The following is a 15525-nucleotide window of genomic DNA, read 5'->3' as shown; positions in this document are numbered from 1 at the left end:
TGTCCTTATTTTAAACCAGCAGACAGAGCACCTGGGGCTCATGGATTAATCTAAAGTGCTGAGCATTCAAGGCTTCAGCTGAGCTTCCAGGACAGATCAGATAATGAAGATAAACTACAATAATCTGGGAGAGGTATACTGAGATCTCTTGGCTACATTAGCTCCATGCAGGGACAGGTAAGAATATTTCCAAGTTTATTTAACATTCTTATTCAGTTACATTATTAAATTACTATACAATAATACTGTTCTGGCTTACGTACAAATTCGACTTAAGGACAGACCTTGGTAACAGAACTCATTCTTAAACTGGGGACTTTTTTTTTTTTGTCTGCGCTCAGTCATTACTGACCCTGCAGTGACTGCTTGGACGAGTCCTTGCAGTTTTCAAGGCGAGTGTTTCGGAAGTGGTTTGCCAGAGCCTCCTTCCTAGAGCAGAGCCCAGCTGGTGTGCGCAGGAGGCGGGGTTTCCGTTGCTTTACGCCCTTTTCGGGCGCGCGTGATTTCGCGCTTACCAGCAACTGCTCCCGACTCCTGTGCAAGCGCCACCAGCATTTTTCCTCCCACTGGAGTGAGAGTACCCATTTATCTACTCACGTGAGTTTTCGACCTGTTGGGTTGACAGGAACTGGGGAGGAAACAGGAGCTCACCCTGTTTAGCGCGAAGGCTGGACTCGGCCTGTATGCTTAATATTGATTACTGATTGGGGCAGGCTAAAATGCTGTTGCTCTGGAGAGGGATTCAATTTGGCAGAGTTCCTCTATATCTGGATAGATGTTTTACAAACAGCAGCATGGACATTTCTGATCTTGGAGTTCAAACCCATTCCTTTCCTTGAGGTGGGCTTGATCCAGATCTACTAGCTATACCAGTCCTGTGATTGATGCAGCTAATTTTCCCCAGCTGGTCCCAAGGAAAGGGAAGAAAACTGTAAGCCCGTGGATCAAGGGGGTTAGGAATATAGGCCTGTGTTGTCCTCACAAGTACTACCACTTTGTAAAGAGCTACTTTGTAAAGTTTCTGTAATCAGAGTAAATAAGATCTATATGGAACAATCTTGTCTCTTTAAATTTAGATCTGCCTTTTCATGTGCAAGGTCAAGATATTTTTTTAAACAGCAAAAGAGACATAAGAGTGATGAACTCTTCTCATACCTGCTGCTTCCCCCCCTCCAAAGCCTCCCTTTTCCTTTCACAGCAGATTCATTCAGAAGCATCAACATTTATATGAAGAAAAAGTAATATCATGAGAAGATAATTTTGAGAGGTAAATTGCTGGCAAGGAGAGAGGTTAGCATATTCTCCAATGTTCTCAGTGCCGCATTATCCTGACCTCAGCAGCTGTATTTACTACTTTTGCAAGGTGCTAAATTGATCGGTCCTTACTGAAATTTTTCATCATCACATGTGAACTTCAGCCTTCAGGTCCACAAATCATTTTATCTGCTGAAACCAATTTACCAGCTAACAGTCAATTTTGTCTTCTGAACTTCCAAGTGTTGGAAAATTACTGTGGGCAATTTCCAGTTCAGTTTGCACCAGGCACTCACCCAGTCAGTTCATATATCCAGATCAGAACAAGCACATACATCACTCAGTGCAGCTACTGATCTATCCATCCATCCCCTCTCATCCCTATGGGTGCCATGTGCCTTCCTCAAGCTCAGATCTTCTACCAAAGGCCTGGGAGTTTGAGGGTTCTGCGCAGTATCTCAGCTGTTCCTAGCCCTGCAGTCTTCTGGACAGAGACCTCTGATGTTGTTCCTGGGACCTGTTGGAGCCACGCTCCCAGCTTAGGAGTCCCAGCCCCGAGTGCTCCTACCACCACTGGGACCACTTTGGCCTTTATTTTCCACATCCTCTCTAGTTTCCCCTTCAGAGCCTGGTACTTCTCCAGCTTCATCCATCTTCCTGATGTTGCTGTCACTTGGCACCACTACATCTATCACCACTGCTGTCTTATCAATTGACTTATCTATTGTTTACCAATATCAATCATTCAAGTCAAATGATATAGATATAAAATATCAGCAAACATCAAAAACAGTTAATTGGCAAAAACGGGACAAAAAGTAGGTAAATGCAAGATCAATAGGCAAGAATTTACATTATTTTATTTTATTTATTTATATATCACATTTATATAGCCTGTATTATCTGTATTTCTTTATATCAAATGGTACCAAACTTTCCAGAGACACTGGAAACCCTACTATAGATAATTAGCATGGACACTCCTGAAAGGGCCTTTGGCTATTCCAGCTTTAATCCTTTTTTTTGTACATACAACAGGAGAATAGAGCTGGAAAGTGGGGTATCATAAAGGAGAATAACCTCATTTATTAGTGATTGGAACCCCCTTATGGACTTTTTGCTGAAGAAAGAAACAAATGAACTTGTGATTTATGGGTTTGACGATTAGAAAGGGCTGACTATGGAAAGAAGGAAATTGTGATGTAATCTTAGAGAGAGAGGGCAAAATATAAATGCATTTATAACTGTTATTAAGAAGATCAGAAGCCGCTTCTTTATAAACTTTTATATTTTCTTTTTATTTTCTTTCTTACCTATTCACTATTTTTCTTTATCTTCTTTATTTCTTCTCTAAAATTTGTATTGTTTTTATCTTGTTAAAATTTTCTTTAATGAAAATTATAACAAAAAAGGGAACGTGAGACATCAGGTGATTCTTCCCTCTATTCTGCACTAGTGAAGAAATAATTTGGTGGATGGAGGGATGTATGCAACGTTCCTCTTCTCATCTGCTCCATGCACCAAACAGTGCACTGTAACAGGTTGCACCATTGTGCACTGGTTCATGCTCTGAGTCCCAACACTGCTCTTAGTCTGCAGGAGTTGTCCCTGGGCAGGGACTAGATAAGGGAATGGCCACCATATTACTAGTTGGGTGTACCTCAGTTTTACTTGCCCATCTTGCATGCCCTTTACATATGTGTTTCATATTGGGTCTACTCTGCTTTATGTCTGCAGTTCAAGTCCTATGCCTTCCTCAAATAACATGGTTGGAATTGGTTCTTTTATTTTGAAATCTGGCAATGGTTTCTACAACCACACAAATTTCCTGCATGCTTGTTCCTGTTCTATAAGTGACAGGACTGCCATACGTCAGGGTTTTTTTTGCCATACCAGACATCAGCTTTAGCCCAGATATAGTTTTTTACAATTTATCCAGCAGTTTTTCTTTCACTGGTTTTTCAAAACCTGGTGGTTGGTACATGTGAATCTCCTCTTGCCAAGAAAACTGCAGGGACTAGTCCAGGCAGGCCCCAGGAGTCTACCCCAGGAATCAACACTGACTCAAAGGCATACGCAAACACACACACACAAAGCTATGTTAAGTGCTTCCCTAAAAATAGTCAGGTAACCTTGGATCAAGCAGAAGACACCTTATCATGCTTTGATTCTTTCTTTCTATAGGCTTTTTTTGCTCAGGACTATAACTTAATGTTTTTTCATAGCTTCATGTTTTATGCCTTTAATGATCAAGTATTTTTCAAATTCCCAGTTGCAATATTCTCCCCCATTGTCACACCTTAATCTCTTAATTTTTCTGTTGAACTTGTTTTCTATGTACACGTAGTAAATTTTGAATTTCTCAAATACTTCATAGCCTATGAATGTAACAAAGTTGGTTTTCCCACTATCTATTTTGATTGGCAAAGGATCACACATTTCTGAAAAAATAAGTTCCAATGGCTAGCTAGCTTGTTTGAAATTAAGCCTAGGAAAACTGTTCAGCATAACTCGGTGGCATTTTCTAACAGTGCAAAGTCCATTTTTAAACACAGTTTTATGGCAATATTGCATAAGATATTGCATATGTAATTTGCATCCAATTCAGGTACATAATATGCTTCTTGGAATATTATATCCTGTTTTCATTATAATTTGTTGGACATTTCAGTTTAATATTGCCTTTCCCATATTCATCTATTGATATTTCATTTGCTAAATTAACTCTTGACCCTTAGTAAGATTCATCAAGGGATCAGTTCATTTTTGTTGCAGATATCTACCACTATCCAGGAAAAAAGTTTTTTCCTTTCAAATTTTTATTTAATTTTAAGTAAGCTTTATTTGCTAACATACTGTTTTTTAAAATCTGTACCTCATTATTTTTGCAATCCCTGTGTAGGCTTGACGTTTCTTTTAGGACATTTGAACCCATTTTTTTCTTTTTTATATGAGTTTTAGTTTTGTAAAGTCTGCTTTCTCCTCTTTTATTGCAGTAATAACATATTCGATTTCTCTCCTTTATCTTGTTTAGAGAATTCCCTTCAGTTGCATCATTCAAATCATTCTTGTATACCTCCAGTCTGACAATTATATTCTCAAGGGAATTTCATCATGAAGTTTGGATACTCTAGTATATATTTATAGTTTTCTGGTAATTATCTTAACAATGGATCCCTCGTTAAATCATCAGAAAGGTTCACAATGTTTTGTTTTAGTATCTTCTGAATGGAGAGATACTCTGACATGTTCCATTAAACTTCCATTCCCTAATAATTTAAGATTTATGAATTGTATAACATTTAAATATTATTACTCATTCTTGAGCATGCATATGTCTGTTTTAGTGGAGAAAATAAACCGAACAAACAAAATGGAGACCGCACCCTTTTCCTCCCCTGTCTTTTAGACATGACCAGGGTCAAACCCAGTTCCTCTCTTTGCCTAATCCCACCAGGCCCAAATTGACCCTCCCTGCCCCAGACAAAACCCCCCTGCAGGCCCATCTCCACCAGAGCACAGGCGCCTCCTGAGCAGCTCGCAGCACAGACCAAGGGCGGCCCTGATAGGGGAGCCGCCCGGGAGCAGGCGAGGAGCCCCAGCCGAGGGCCTCCACAGGCCGCCTCCCTCGCGGCGGACCGTCCCAGCCCTGCTGCCCTCCGGAAAGGGCCGCTTTGCCTCACCCAGCGGCAGGGACGAGGACCTGCCTCGCTTCCCCAGCCCAGCCACCCAGTCAGATCCCCAGGGCTTCCCGCCTTGCCGGCCGCAACTCCTATAAAATCTTTGCTTTCCCATTCAAGGTCCCTCTTTCTTGTAAAGTTGAGACCGAATGATCCTTGCGATAAATGTGGTTCTTTCTCTTCAGTGTTGGGCTCTGTACTTCTGAATTTTCCACCTCACCCACACTACTTAGTTCTGCTAGCAAAACATACAATACAGCGTGATGCTTATTTATTAAACAGCAAACTTCACAACAGTTAACTGTCAAAAAGGGTAAAAGGCATGCAAAAGTAGGGAAAGAGATGTAAACAACAGGCAAGAGATCTATATCAATAATCTACATTATATATATTCCAAAAGCACACTTCCCAGAGCCACTCGAAATAATACTGTGGGTAATTAGCATGGCCAGTACAAAAGGGAGAGAGCTTCTGATATTCCAGTTTTAACCCTTTTATGTACATGATGGCAGCAGAACAGAGGTGGAAAGTAGGACAAAGGTGATCCCTGTTTTACTCTATACCATGAAGGAAACAGTTTTGTGGATTGGGATGATACATCCAACACCAAGCAGGCTTCCTTTTCAGTTTTGGTCAAGAGAGTGCACTGCTAGCAAAAACAAAGCTTTTCAGGGTGAATCTCTTTATCTGCTTCATTAGATTTTTCAAATTAGATAAACGTGTTACTGCACCAAGTGAAGAAACAAATTCAGTCCTCAAGGGTCAGACAGACTGTTCAAATGCTACATATGTACTGCTTATAGTAGAAGATAGAGCTCCTGATTGACTTCAGTGTGCTCACAGTACATTATAATGATTAAATGTTAGAAAGCCATACCCTCCAGGCAGCCTATGACTGCTTGGCTACAAATGGCCAACTAGTTCCTAGGTCTTAAGCCAATTTTAACTGAAGATCTCTGAACATTTCTCCAAAATTGGTTTTAAAAGATGCCTATAGTTCCTCCCAACAGGGTAAGGGAAATTACTTCAACTTGTAAACAAAATTCCACACGTGTCAACATTACAAGTTGCATACAAAATCCAAAAGAAAATACCTGTAATCACTACTTGCACATACCTGTAAATAATGCTCTACTTCCAAGGAGTTAATTGGTGAGACAAATACATTTCCAGCATCCTCATTTGAAATTTTTTTGAATATGAAAATTGAAACTTGTGAGTCCAAATAAAATTCCTAGTCCTGTGATTCTGATGAAAAAAAACACCTATACCATTATTTTTTTCCTTAAAAAGATAAAACAAAAAACTACCCTCATTAAAAAAGTTGCATACTTGAAAAATAATGGGATTAAGTACAGCATACAGAACATAGGCACGACATTTCAACCACTGAACTTTAGACATTAACTGCCACTGTTGTTGCTCTTTGGTACTCATTCCTAACATCTATTGAAGAATAAATACTCACCAACTGAATGCAAAATGTAACATTTCCTGTTCTATTAAAGGAGGAATCCTATGCTTAAAATTCATGGGTGAGGAGATATGATCCTTTAGATATGCAGAACATAATTTCAGCGTGGCCATATGCAATGTTGGAAATTGTTACTTAGCTACCAAGTTGCCTATTCTGCCTACACGAGAACTTTAGTCCAAAACAATAAAGCTTTTCTGGAAGATGCAGAATCTGGCACACTCCTTCTAATCTACTCAAGCAATTCCAACACAAAAATATGTTGCCAGGAAAAGTGATAGCACAACCAGATTTAGCTCTTTCTGATAGCACTTGGCAAGGTCCTGTCAATTATAGCACTGGGCAACTGAAAAGAAGCACTGAAATTCTGCTTTACCTCGAAGCCCAAAACCTTCTCTTGACATGTACCTGGAGATCATACCAGTTATTTGTTCCATACAAAGTCCATAATTACTGTCCCATTGCACAATCATCCCAAAGGAAACCTCCCAAGATAGCCTTCTCCAATCTAACCTCTCTGAATGTGCTGGGACTACACTTTCCAGAATTCTAGAATAAGATCCAATCTTCCTTACCTTCACCCTGAGCCCTTGTTCATAGTGCAATGGCTTGCTGCTACTGCTTTTCATTTATAATCAAGTTCCAGGAAATAATACTTTCACAGGTCTTCAGGCACCAAGATCATCATCATCATCATCATCATCATCATCATCATCATCATCATCCCCCAGTGAGGCACTACCTTGATGTGGTTGTGGGGCTTGCATGCTCTGAGGAAGATGAGAACTATGCCAGAGGTTCAACCATACTGGACAGGTCTCATCAGAGCAGCCAGACAAAGAGTGTTCTCCCATAAACTATATGGTGAGACGTAACTTACAGAAGCATATAGTGTCATCATCTGGGTCAACAAGGACTGTGCTAGGTGTTGGATTTCCTGGACAACTAGTGGCAAGTGGGGTACAGGACTCAGGACTGTTGACTGAGCAACCAGGGCCAGCAGCTGCAGGATTACTGGAAGAAAAGTTGCTTATCTGTCACAAATATACAAAGACTAAAAACAAAGAAATAATGATTTACTATTACAAATCAAGTCCAATGAGAAGAGGATATCTGAAAAGAATGCACCAGTTCTGGAAAGAACAACATCCAGAATCAGAAACAACAGAACAGGGGCTAGCAGATCAGCACTGATTTATAATACAAAATAAAGAACTCACAGAAGTAGAATTGGAAGAACTGCAAAGATCTACCCAGGGCAAAGAAACTGAAGCCTTGCCAGAAGTAGCTCAGACAGTAGAGACAATCCAGGGGGAGTTGGTAGTAAAGGAAGCCAGCATTGCCATTGAACTGTTCTCATTTCCAAACCAGGCACCCTCTCCTCTACCTTCTTCTCAGAAACAACAGAGTGCTCTAACTGAAAAACAAGAGGAACTGGAACAAAGAATAACTGACCATCTAGAACAGCATAAAAAAAATAGAATAAGTTTATCTGCATAGCCAAGAAAATCAGCAGATACAAAGCTCGAATTGCACACTATAGTCAATCTCCAATTTCAGTCTAATCAGAAACGTTTCTACCAATCCATCAAAGGAGAGACTGCAATGAACCAGCCAACACCTGACAAAGAAGAAACAGTGCAGTTCTGGGCACAGCTATGGGTCAACCCAAAAAAATACAACTAGAATGCAGCTTGGATAACGGGGGTAGAGAAGGAAAAATAAGAACCTGAAATTAAAGAACTTGTAATAACAGCAGAAATGGTGGAGAAAAGGACAAGGAAGATCAAGAATTGGTCAGCACCAGGTGAAGATGAATTGCATGGTTTTTGGTTGAAACATCTGACTGCTCTGCACCCACTTATTGCCAAGCAGTATAACAACATACTGCAAGGAGGTAAAATTGAAGATTGGTTAACATCTGGCAAAACCTACCTGATAATGAAAGATTCAACAAAAGGTGCAGCACCAGGCAACTACAGGCCAATTACTTGCTTGCCAACAACTTTCAAATTGCTAACAGGTGTGGTAGCTGATGCAGTCCAACAGCAGCTAGTTGGAAACAAGCTCTTTCCATCTGAACAGAAAGGAAACTGCCCAAACAGCAGAGGGACAAAAGATCAGCTCCTAATTGACAAGATGATTTTGGAAAACTTTAAGAGAAGGAAGACCAACTTAAATGTAGCTTGGATTGACTACAAGAAGGCATTCGACTCCCTGCTATATGACTGGATAACCAAATGCCTAGAAATAACAGGAGTCAGTAGAAACATCAGAAGCTTTGTGCAAAGATCACTGGCACAATGGAAGACATAGTTGCTGGTCAATGGTGATAGACTGGAAGAGGTTAATATCAAGAGAGGAATCTTTCAAGGAGACTCACTATCACTGCTATTGTTTGTCATTGCACTGATTCCTCTGTCAACAATACTGAACAAGTCAGGCCATAGCTATCAAAATCAGAAACATCTGCCAGGCTATCCTACCTCCTTTACATGGGTGATCTGAAGCTGTATGGGAAAACACCATCTGAAATGGAATCACTGCTCAACACTGTCTGAATATACAGCCAAGATATTGCAATGGCGTTGGAACTGAACAAATGTGCCACCCTCACCATCAACAGAGGAAAAATAGTGAAAAGTGAAGGAATCAAGATGACCTATGGAAATAACATCAAGAGTCTGGATGAAGAAGATCACTACAAATACCTGGGCACCCTTCAGGCTGACAACATCAAGCACACTGAAGTCAAGAAGAAGGCTTGTAGTGAATACATCAGAAGAATGAAGAAGATCTTACAGTCCAAATTCAGTGGCAGAAATACCATTAAGGCGATTAACTATTGCCTATTCCAGTCATTAGATTCCAGTCATTCCAGTCAAGGCTATTCCAGTCCTTAGATATATGACTTATTCTTTTCAAGCTTCTATGGCAGACTGAAAAAATATCTGTGGCTTTAAAAGCCACATTAACCTTAATGAGTGGATTCCTTAAAGCACGGACATTATTTTTTCAAGCTTACATACGTAGATGCCTGAAAAATGTAGGCTGCTTTAATGAATACCAGAAACACTTCTTCTGAAGCCCTTCTATAAAATACAGAAACCATGCTATTGCTGAATCTATTACAGCTAGATTTATTTGTACAGGATTATTAAGCATTATTATTTATAGAAAAATTGCACAGGCTAATCCTTTCACAAATAACTTTGTGTCCTAATAAAGCGATGAAATAAAAATGGCAACATATAGGTAGAAAAGTGCTTAATTAATGCACTATAGCATTTCCTAAATATTTTTCCTAATTATGCAAGTATAGCCACTATTTTGCTCATTTTGTAAGGAAATCTATTCCTGCTTTTCAGTGCTCTTAACCAATGAACAGTCCTAGAAAAGCTGAAATACAGACTACAGAAGGAAGCTCTCAGTATGGGGGACGGGGGAGGCCACACACGGGCAGGAGAGCTGCTATGGGTAGGCACATGCTATGGAGGGCGGGCAGGCAGGAGGTGGCAGTGCTGTAGAATACAAGATCCCTGGGATCTCATATTTTGTAGCAGGCTCCTCTGGAGAAAAAGTGGTGGGAGCGACTTACTGGAGTGACCTGCAACCTTCCCTATCAGCTTCTCCATTGACTTTGCTTGCAGGAAGCCGGCAGGAAAGGTCACAAATGGTGATCACATGACCGCAGCTCACTGCGACGTTATAATCACAAACTGGGAGCCCAAGTGGCCAGATGGTAATCACATGACTGTGGGGATGCTGTGACAGTCAGAACTTCAAGGACTGGTCATAAGTCCATTTTTTTTCAGCACCGCCATAATTTTGAACGGTCACTGAATGAATGGACTTAAGCCAAAGGCTACTTATATATGTTTCAAGAAAGCTATAAGTATTTAATTATTAAATTTGTATCTTAATTTTTCTTCCAAAACGGCATTCAAGAGAACCAGTCAGCCATGCTGGGGAATTCTGGGTATTGAAGTCCACACATTTTAAAGTTACTAAGGTTCAGAAACCCTGGTCTACATTGACCTTCCCCTACCTGGAAATTTCAGGGTTAAACTTGGAGGCTGAGAAACACTGATGTAGACAATACTAAGTCTGATGGACTAATGGCCTGGCTCTGTGTAAATTTATGGGATTCCTATCTGAGAACACTGAACCCTTTCCTGACAGACCATCTGAAGGTAGAAAATGTATGAAAAATACTTTGTTATTCTGGTTTGCCTACCAGCAATGAGCCTGCTGTACCACATCTGTCCATTTTTTTTCTCTTATGTGTTTTTGAGCAACATATTCCATAGCAGAAACACTGTCATCTTCCATGACATAAATGCTATGTAGTAGTTTTAAGAATTTATTGGATATATTTGGTAACACCTAAACTGCAGCTTTGCTTTTTGCCACCTGAAAAAAATCTTGCTGACACTTTGTTAGTGATTGCCTCTTTTAATATATTTACTGCTCCCCCAGAGCTTGATGTAACATATCCAGCAGAGAACAGTGATAAACCTTTCAGATTATCTAGTAACACAATTGTAAATTCAAGAACAGATAGAGACCAGAAATAATAAGGCCTTGGAAGATTATTAAGATTTGTGGCTGACTCTCATCTCTCTAAGATGGAATATGTAAGGTTTGTTTTATTAGTTATTAAACAGATTACTATTTAAAAGAATAATAGGGCTTCTGTGAGAATATATATAGTTTTCAGGCTAGAATTCAAGAAAATCCTGGGTATGTATCCTGTACTCATCCAGTTCACTTCTGCTTATCTCTTCCCATTTGTGTAGCAGGTGGGAACCAACCAAGAGTTAGAAACTGAGCATAGTGCTTGAATCACAATTTCTGTTTTCTTACATCACTTACAAGATAAGCCAATCAGGGTTTACTAGGCTGTAAGAAGCCACTGACTGGCATGGAGAAGAGAAGAAAATGGGAAAATCAGCCATTGGTCTTTCACTAGCCATGAGAGTTTCCAGTAGTCATATGAAGTTTCTTCCAGCAAAGATAACAGTGCATAACATTATGGCACCACAACTTACTACCACATTTACTGTGTGTAAGCTTTTATAGAGTCACAAGTCACAGTGGGAATTAACTACAGACAATAACATTAGAGTGGTGTAAATTCTTTAGAATGCTCTCCCATACATTCAGAAATACATCTTTTGAAAAATATACAAAGTCCTAGTGATAATTATTAAAGCAAAACTACTTTGTTGCCTCAGCAGGTGGCAGCACCTGGTTGAACACTTCTGTGCTTGGAAGCTAAGCAGGGTGAGACCTGGTTAGTACTCAGATGTAAGAACCACCAGGGAGTACCAGGGCTGCAGGTTAGAGTGGGAAGTAAAAAAAACATAATGGGTGACAACAGTGGCAAATCACTTCTGTACTGTTGCCAAGAAAATTGCATGGATATGTCAAACTTGATTGGAAGAAGTCACCTGCTGTCAGCCCTCCCAGGTAAACCAGACAGGAAACACGACCAGATGAGCTAATTCTACTTTATTGTAAGGCTACATTAACAGAATCTTGCAAGTCTGAAAGTACAAATCTCCTCCCCTCCCTATTTACCAACTGAGTAATTAAGGTGGGTCCTTCCTAAGTTTCTTTCTCCGTCGTCACTCTGTTGTGGGCTCCTTTCCCTTTTATCTGATCATTCCCAGGTGGCATCTCTTCCCCTCCCCCCTTCCAAGGTCACCCTCACATTCCATCACACCTGCATTGTTTTATTAATAATCGCTATCTATAAATAATTCTTTCCGTCTCTCAGTTCTATTCTTCCCCCTCTCAACTGCATCTTTGTCCTAAAAAGCAGTCTTTGCCAGCTGTTAGATGAAACAGACTTTGACCTGCAAGTTATGCAATAAAAAAATTGTGGCAAAGGTGTCGCAAATATCTTTACTGTGTTAGCTATATAAACCTATCACAGAACGTCTACTACAGTGACAGGAAATCTCATCCACAGTCCTTAATCTATACATATGCAGGATCAATTCACAATGCAAGGCTGATTAAATAAATTTAACATAACCATCTTAGCCTTAGGCTAAATTATTTCCAAATTTCTTAATAATTTCAAAATATATTTCTATGGTTATATTTGGAATCCCTCAGACTGGAAGACTTTACAAGAGGGTCTAGCCTTTTCATTTCCCTGCTTACTGGAAACTACTTGACATAGTCTAGTCTACTTGACTAGACATAGGTATAAAACTATTGCAGCAACTAGCATTTGAAGATAAAAGTTTGAGAAAACACTTCAATTGTTACTGAATTCTTTATTACTATGGTATCAAATTGATCACATCAAAATTATAAACATGAGAAATACTATCTCCATGACATTATGTAGAAACACATTAGGTATAAATTATAATTATGCATAGCAACTCAGTGGAAAGCAACCCCAAGTTAAGAACTACTATGAGTTATTTACGTAATGAAATTTGCTTCCCCAAATGATATGTTAGCATCAAGATTATTTTGCTTCACTTTACCGTTATCAAGTGCTTTTTAATTACTAAGTTAGAAATGTGTGCAATTAAGCTTAATAATTAGTTTAAATAAATTAATATGCCAATATATAAAATTTGGCCAGATTAATATTTTATTTACAGGAATATTTTCTTGCTGCTAAAAACATACATAATCAAAAACAAGTGGTAAAAACACACACTCTCTCTCTCTGTGTATACACACGCACACATTGTGTTTTTACCATTTGCTTTTGAGAGAGAGAGATGGTTTGAAATAAATTGTTTAATAAATTATACACAAATGTTTGCATCTTCACTTGCCATTTATTATATCTATTATCATTCCTTCTGGAAGAAACACAACATTAAAAAGCCAGCCTTTTGCTGCACAAACAACTTCTCCCCGACTTCCCAGAGAAGACAGAGAATGAACTACACCAGCTGAGGTGCTTCAGTATTGCATGGAGCGCGAATGGATGCCCACATGCACGCATCAGTTTTAGCTACAAGCTAGACTGGGGGGAAGAGATTGTGTAAGGGAGATGAAGCAGATTGCCTGAAAACTCTAGCACTTCATACTGCAATTGCCAATCAGCCACCAAACCCTGACAGTGACCGAAGAAGCAAGTACACACCCACAGGCTCTGCGTGGAGTGGAAACAATGGCTGAGAAAGAAGGAATAGGCTTATCTCGCTAATGGCCAACCCAAGGGAATCCGGAATATTCAGCACAGGAGAGATGGCGAGCGCTTCCTCCAGCCGCTTTCACCCCTTCAGGGCCGCCTCCCTTTCTATTTGTCTACCTGTGAAGGGAGGGAGGGAGGGAAGGAGGGTGAAAGAGGCAGCACTTACTCACCGAACAAGGTGAGAGCCATCGTCTCGGCTCCGCTAGTCGCAGGATCGCGTCGGGGGCTACTGAGCCAGTCCAGCAGCCGGACCGGAGCTCTGCGGCGCTCCCATCAGCGGCGCGCGCCGAGGCGGGTGACAGCAGCAGCAGCAGCAGCAGCAGCAGCAGCAGCAGCAGCAGCAGCAGCAAAGCAACAAAAGAGCCGCCGCCGCCGCCGCTGCAATAAAAGTTGTCGCCGCGATCGCCCGAGCCCCGTGCTGCTGACCCGGGGAGCGTGGGGAAAGCGGCTCGGATGCCGGGGATGGTTGGGGCGGGAAAGGCTGCGCCAGGTCCCGGGCGGCCTGGAGGGGAAAACTTCAGGAGCCGCGGACAGCTGTTGCCTCGCCGAGCGGCGCGTTGCTCCCTTTCGGACGGCGCTGCTCCCACCCACTCCGGCTGCAGCCTTCAAGCTCTGGTAGCCATCTTGCTTCGCCACATGACCGGCTTCTCCTCCCTCCTGCCTTCGCGGCTTGCAGTTCCCTGAGTGGGTTCCCATGGCAACGGGGATTCATGGGCCGCCACCTTCCTCCATCCCTAACCCTCCGCAACCCCTTGGAGAGGCAGGCGCTGTCAGCTGAGAAAGACAGAAGCGCATGGACAGGGTCAAGGCCTCTCCGTGGGATTGCAGTCTGGCGGTTTCGTTTGTATCACTGAAGGCATGCAAAGAGAGGAGCAGAGGTCCCTGCCTCTCGCTGCTTTCTGAACTACACTTCCTGCAGGTACTGGAGGACTGAGTCCCAAGCCCTGGCTGTAGGAAACTGCCTCCCCCTCCTTTCATTTTTATTTAGGGACCCCCAGGCAAAGCATCTTTTAGTTCTCCTTATGTTTAAAAGCACGTTTCCCATGGCTCACTCCTTCCATCAGCACAATGGATGGCGTAGATTAAAATACCTGCTTTACCTGTAACATGAAGAATGCACTGGAAGAGATGGGAAAAATCTATTTATGTACCCTAAATGACAATGCAACATAGATACCAAAAGAGACTTAACAAAACTTGGGAAGGTCCTAGGTGTAACTTGAAGACATCTTAGCATCTGATAAGTTCAGTGGTTCTTAAACTGTTGATCCTAACCCTAACCCTAACCCTTTCCTGGTCTTGAACCATTACTCCTTGGCTCACAGCTACTGCTGGATGGGCAAGTAGAAGCCAGGGTCAGTGGGTCTTTGTTTACCAGCAGCTGGTGCACTAGTTGTGACCCTATCTGGCATAGGAGGACCTCACAATGGTGACTCATACCCTCATCACCACTTATCTGGATTACTGCAATGTGTCTTATGCCTACCAGAAAGGTACAGTTGGTCCAAAATGCAACACACTGGGTATTAGCTGATATATACCATCAAAAGCATATTACACTAGTGCTGTAGGCTCTGAACTGGCACTGTTTAAAATTTTGAATGCTGGTTTTAATCTTTAAAGCCATGTATGGCTTGGTACCAAGGTATGTGCATGGCGATGTTCTCCAACTGGATTTCACCCACCTAATTTAGAAATCCTAAGTGAAACTACTGTTGGCTCCCCATTTTTGCAAGATTGGGGGGTGGGTCAGTGTTTCTCTGTGTCTATGCTTATGCTATGCAATAGCCTCCTCCTGGAAATCCAGTTATCCCTGAAGTTATTGGCTTTTGTTTTTTTCTTGAAGAAACTTTTAATGAAGTAAAAACCATAAAAGAAAATAAAGATAATAAAGAAAAATAGTAAATAGTGAAAAAAGAACAGAAAAAAAAGGAAAAGAAAGA

General features: G+C 41.1%; 1 protein-coding gene across 1 annotated transcript in view; it reads right to left on the bottom strand.

Annotated features, from left to right (window-relative positions):
* CHN1 (chimerin 1) overlaps positions 1–14212 on the bottom strand; it is a 101790-nt gene extending 87578 nt beyond the window's left edge. The window contains exon 1 of the mRNA XM_007434232.4: positions 13753–14212. Within this exon, the coding sequence (XP_007434294.1) occupies positions 13753–13771 (19 nt within the window). The 5' untranslated portion in view covers positions 13772–14212. The remainder of the gene's footprint in view (positions 1–13752) is intronic.
* Between the last annotated feature and the right edge of the window lie 1313 nt (positions 14213–15525).

Source organism: Python bivittatus, unplaced genomic scaffold (genome assembly GCF_059951505.1).
Source record: "Python bivittatus isolate LINGU-HERP-01145 unplaced genomic scaffold, Pbiv_v1 ctg000200_np1212, whole genome shotgun sequence".
NCBI classification, from domain to species: domain Eukaryota; kingdom Metazoa; phylum Chordata; class Lepidosauria; order Squamata; family Pythonidae; genus Python; species Python bivittatus.
Note: the sequence above shows the minus strand (reverse complement) of the source record. Positions and strands in the feature narration are given on the sequence as shown.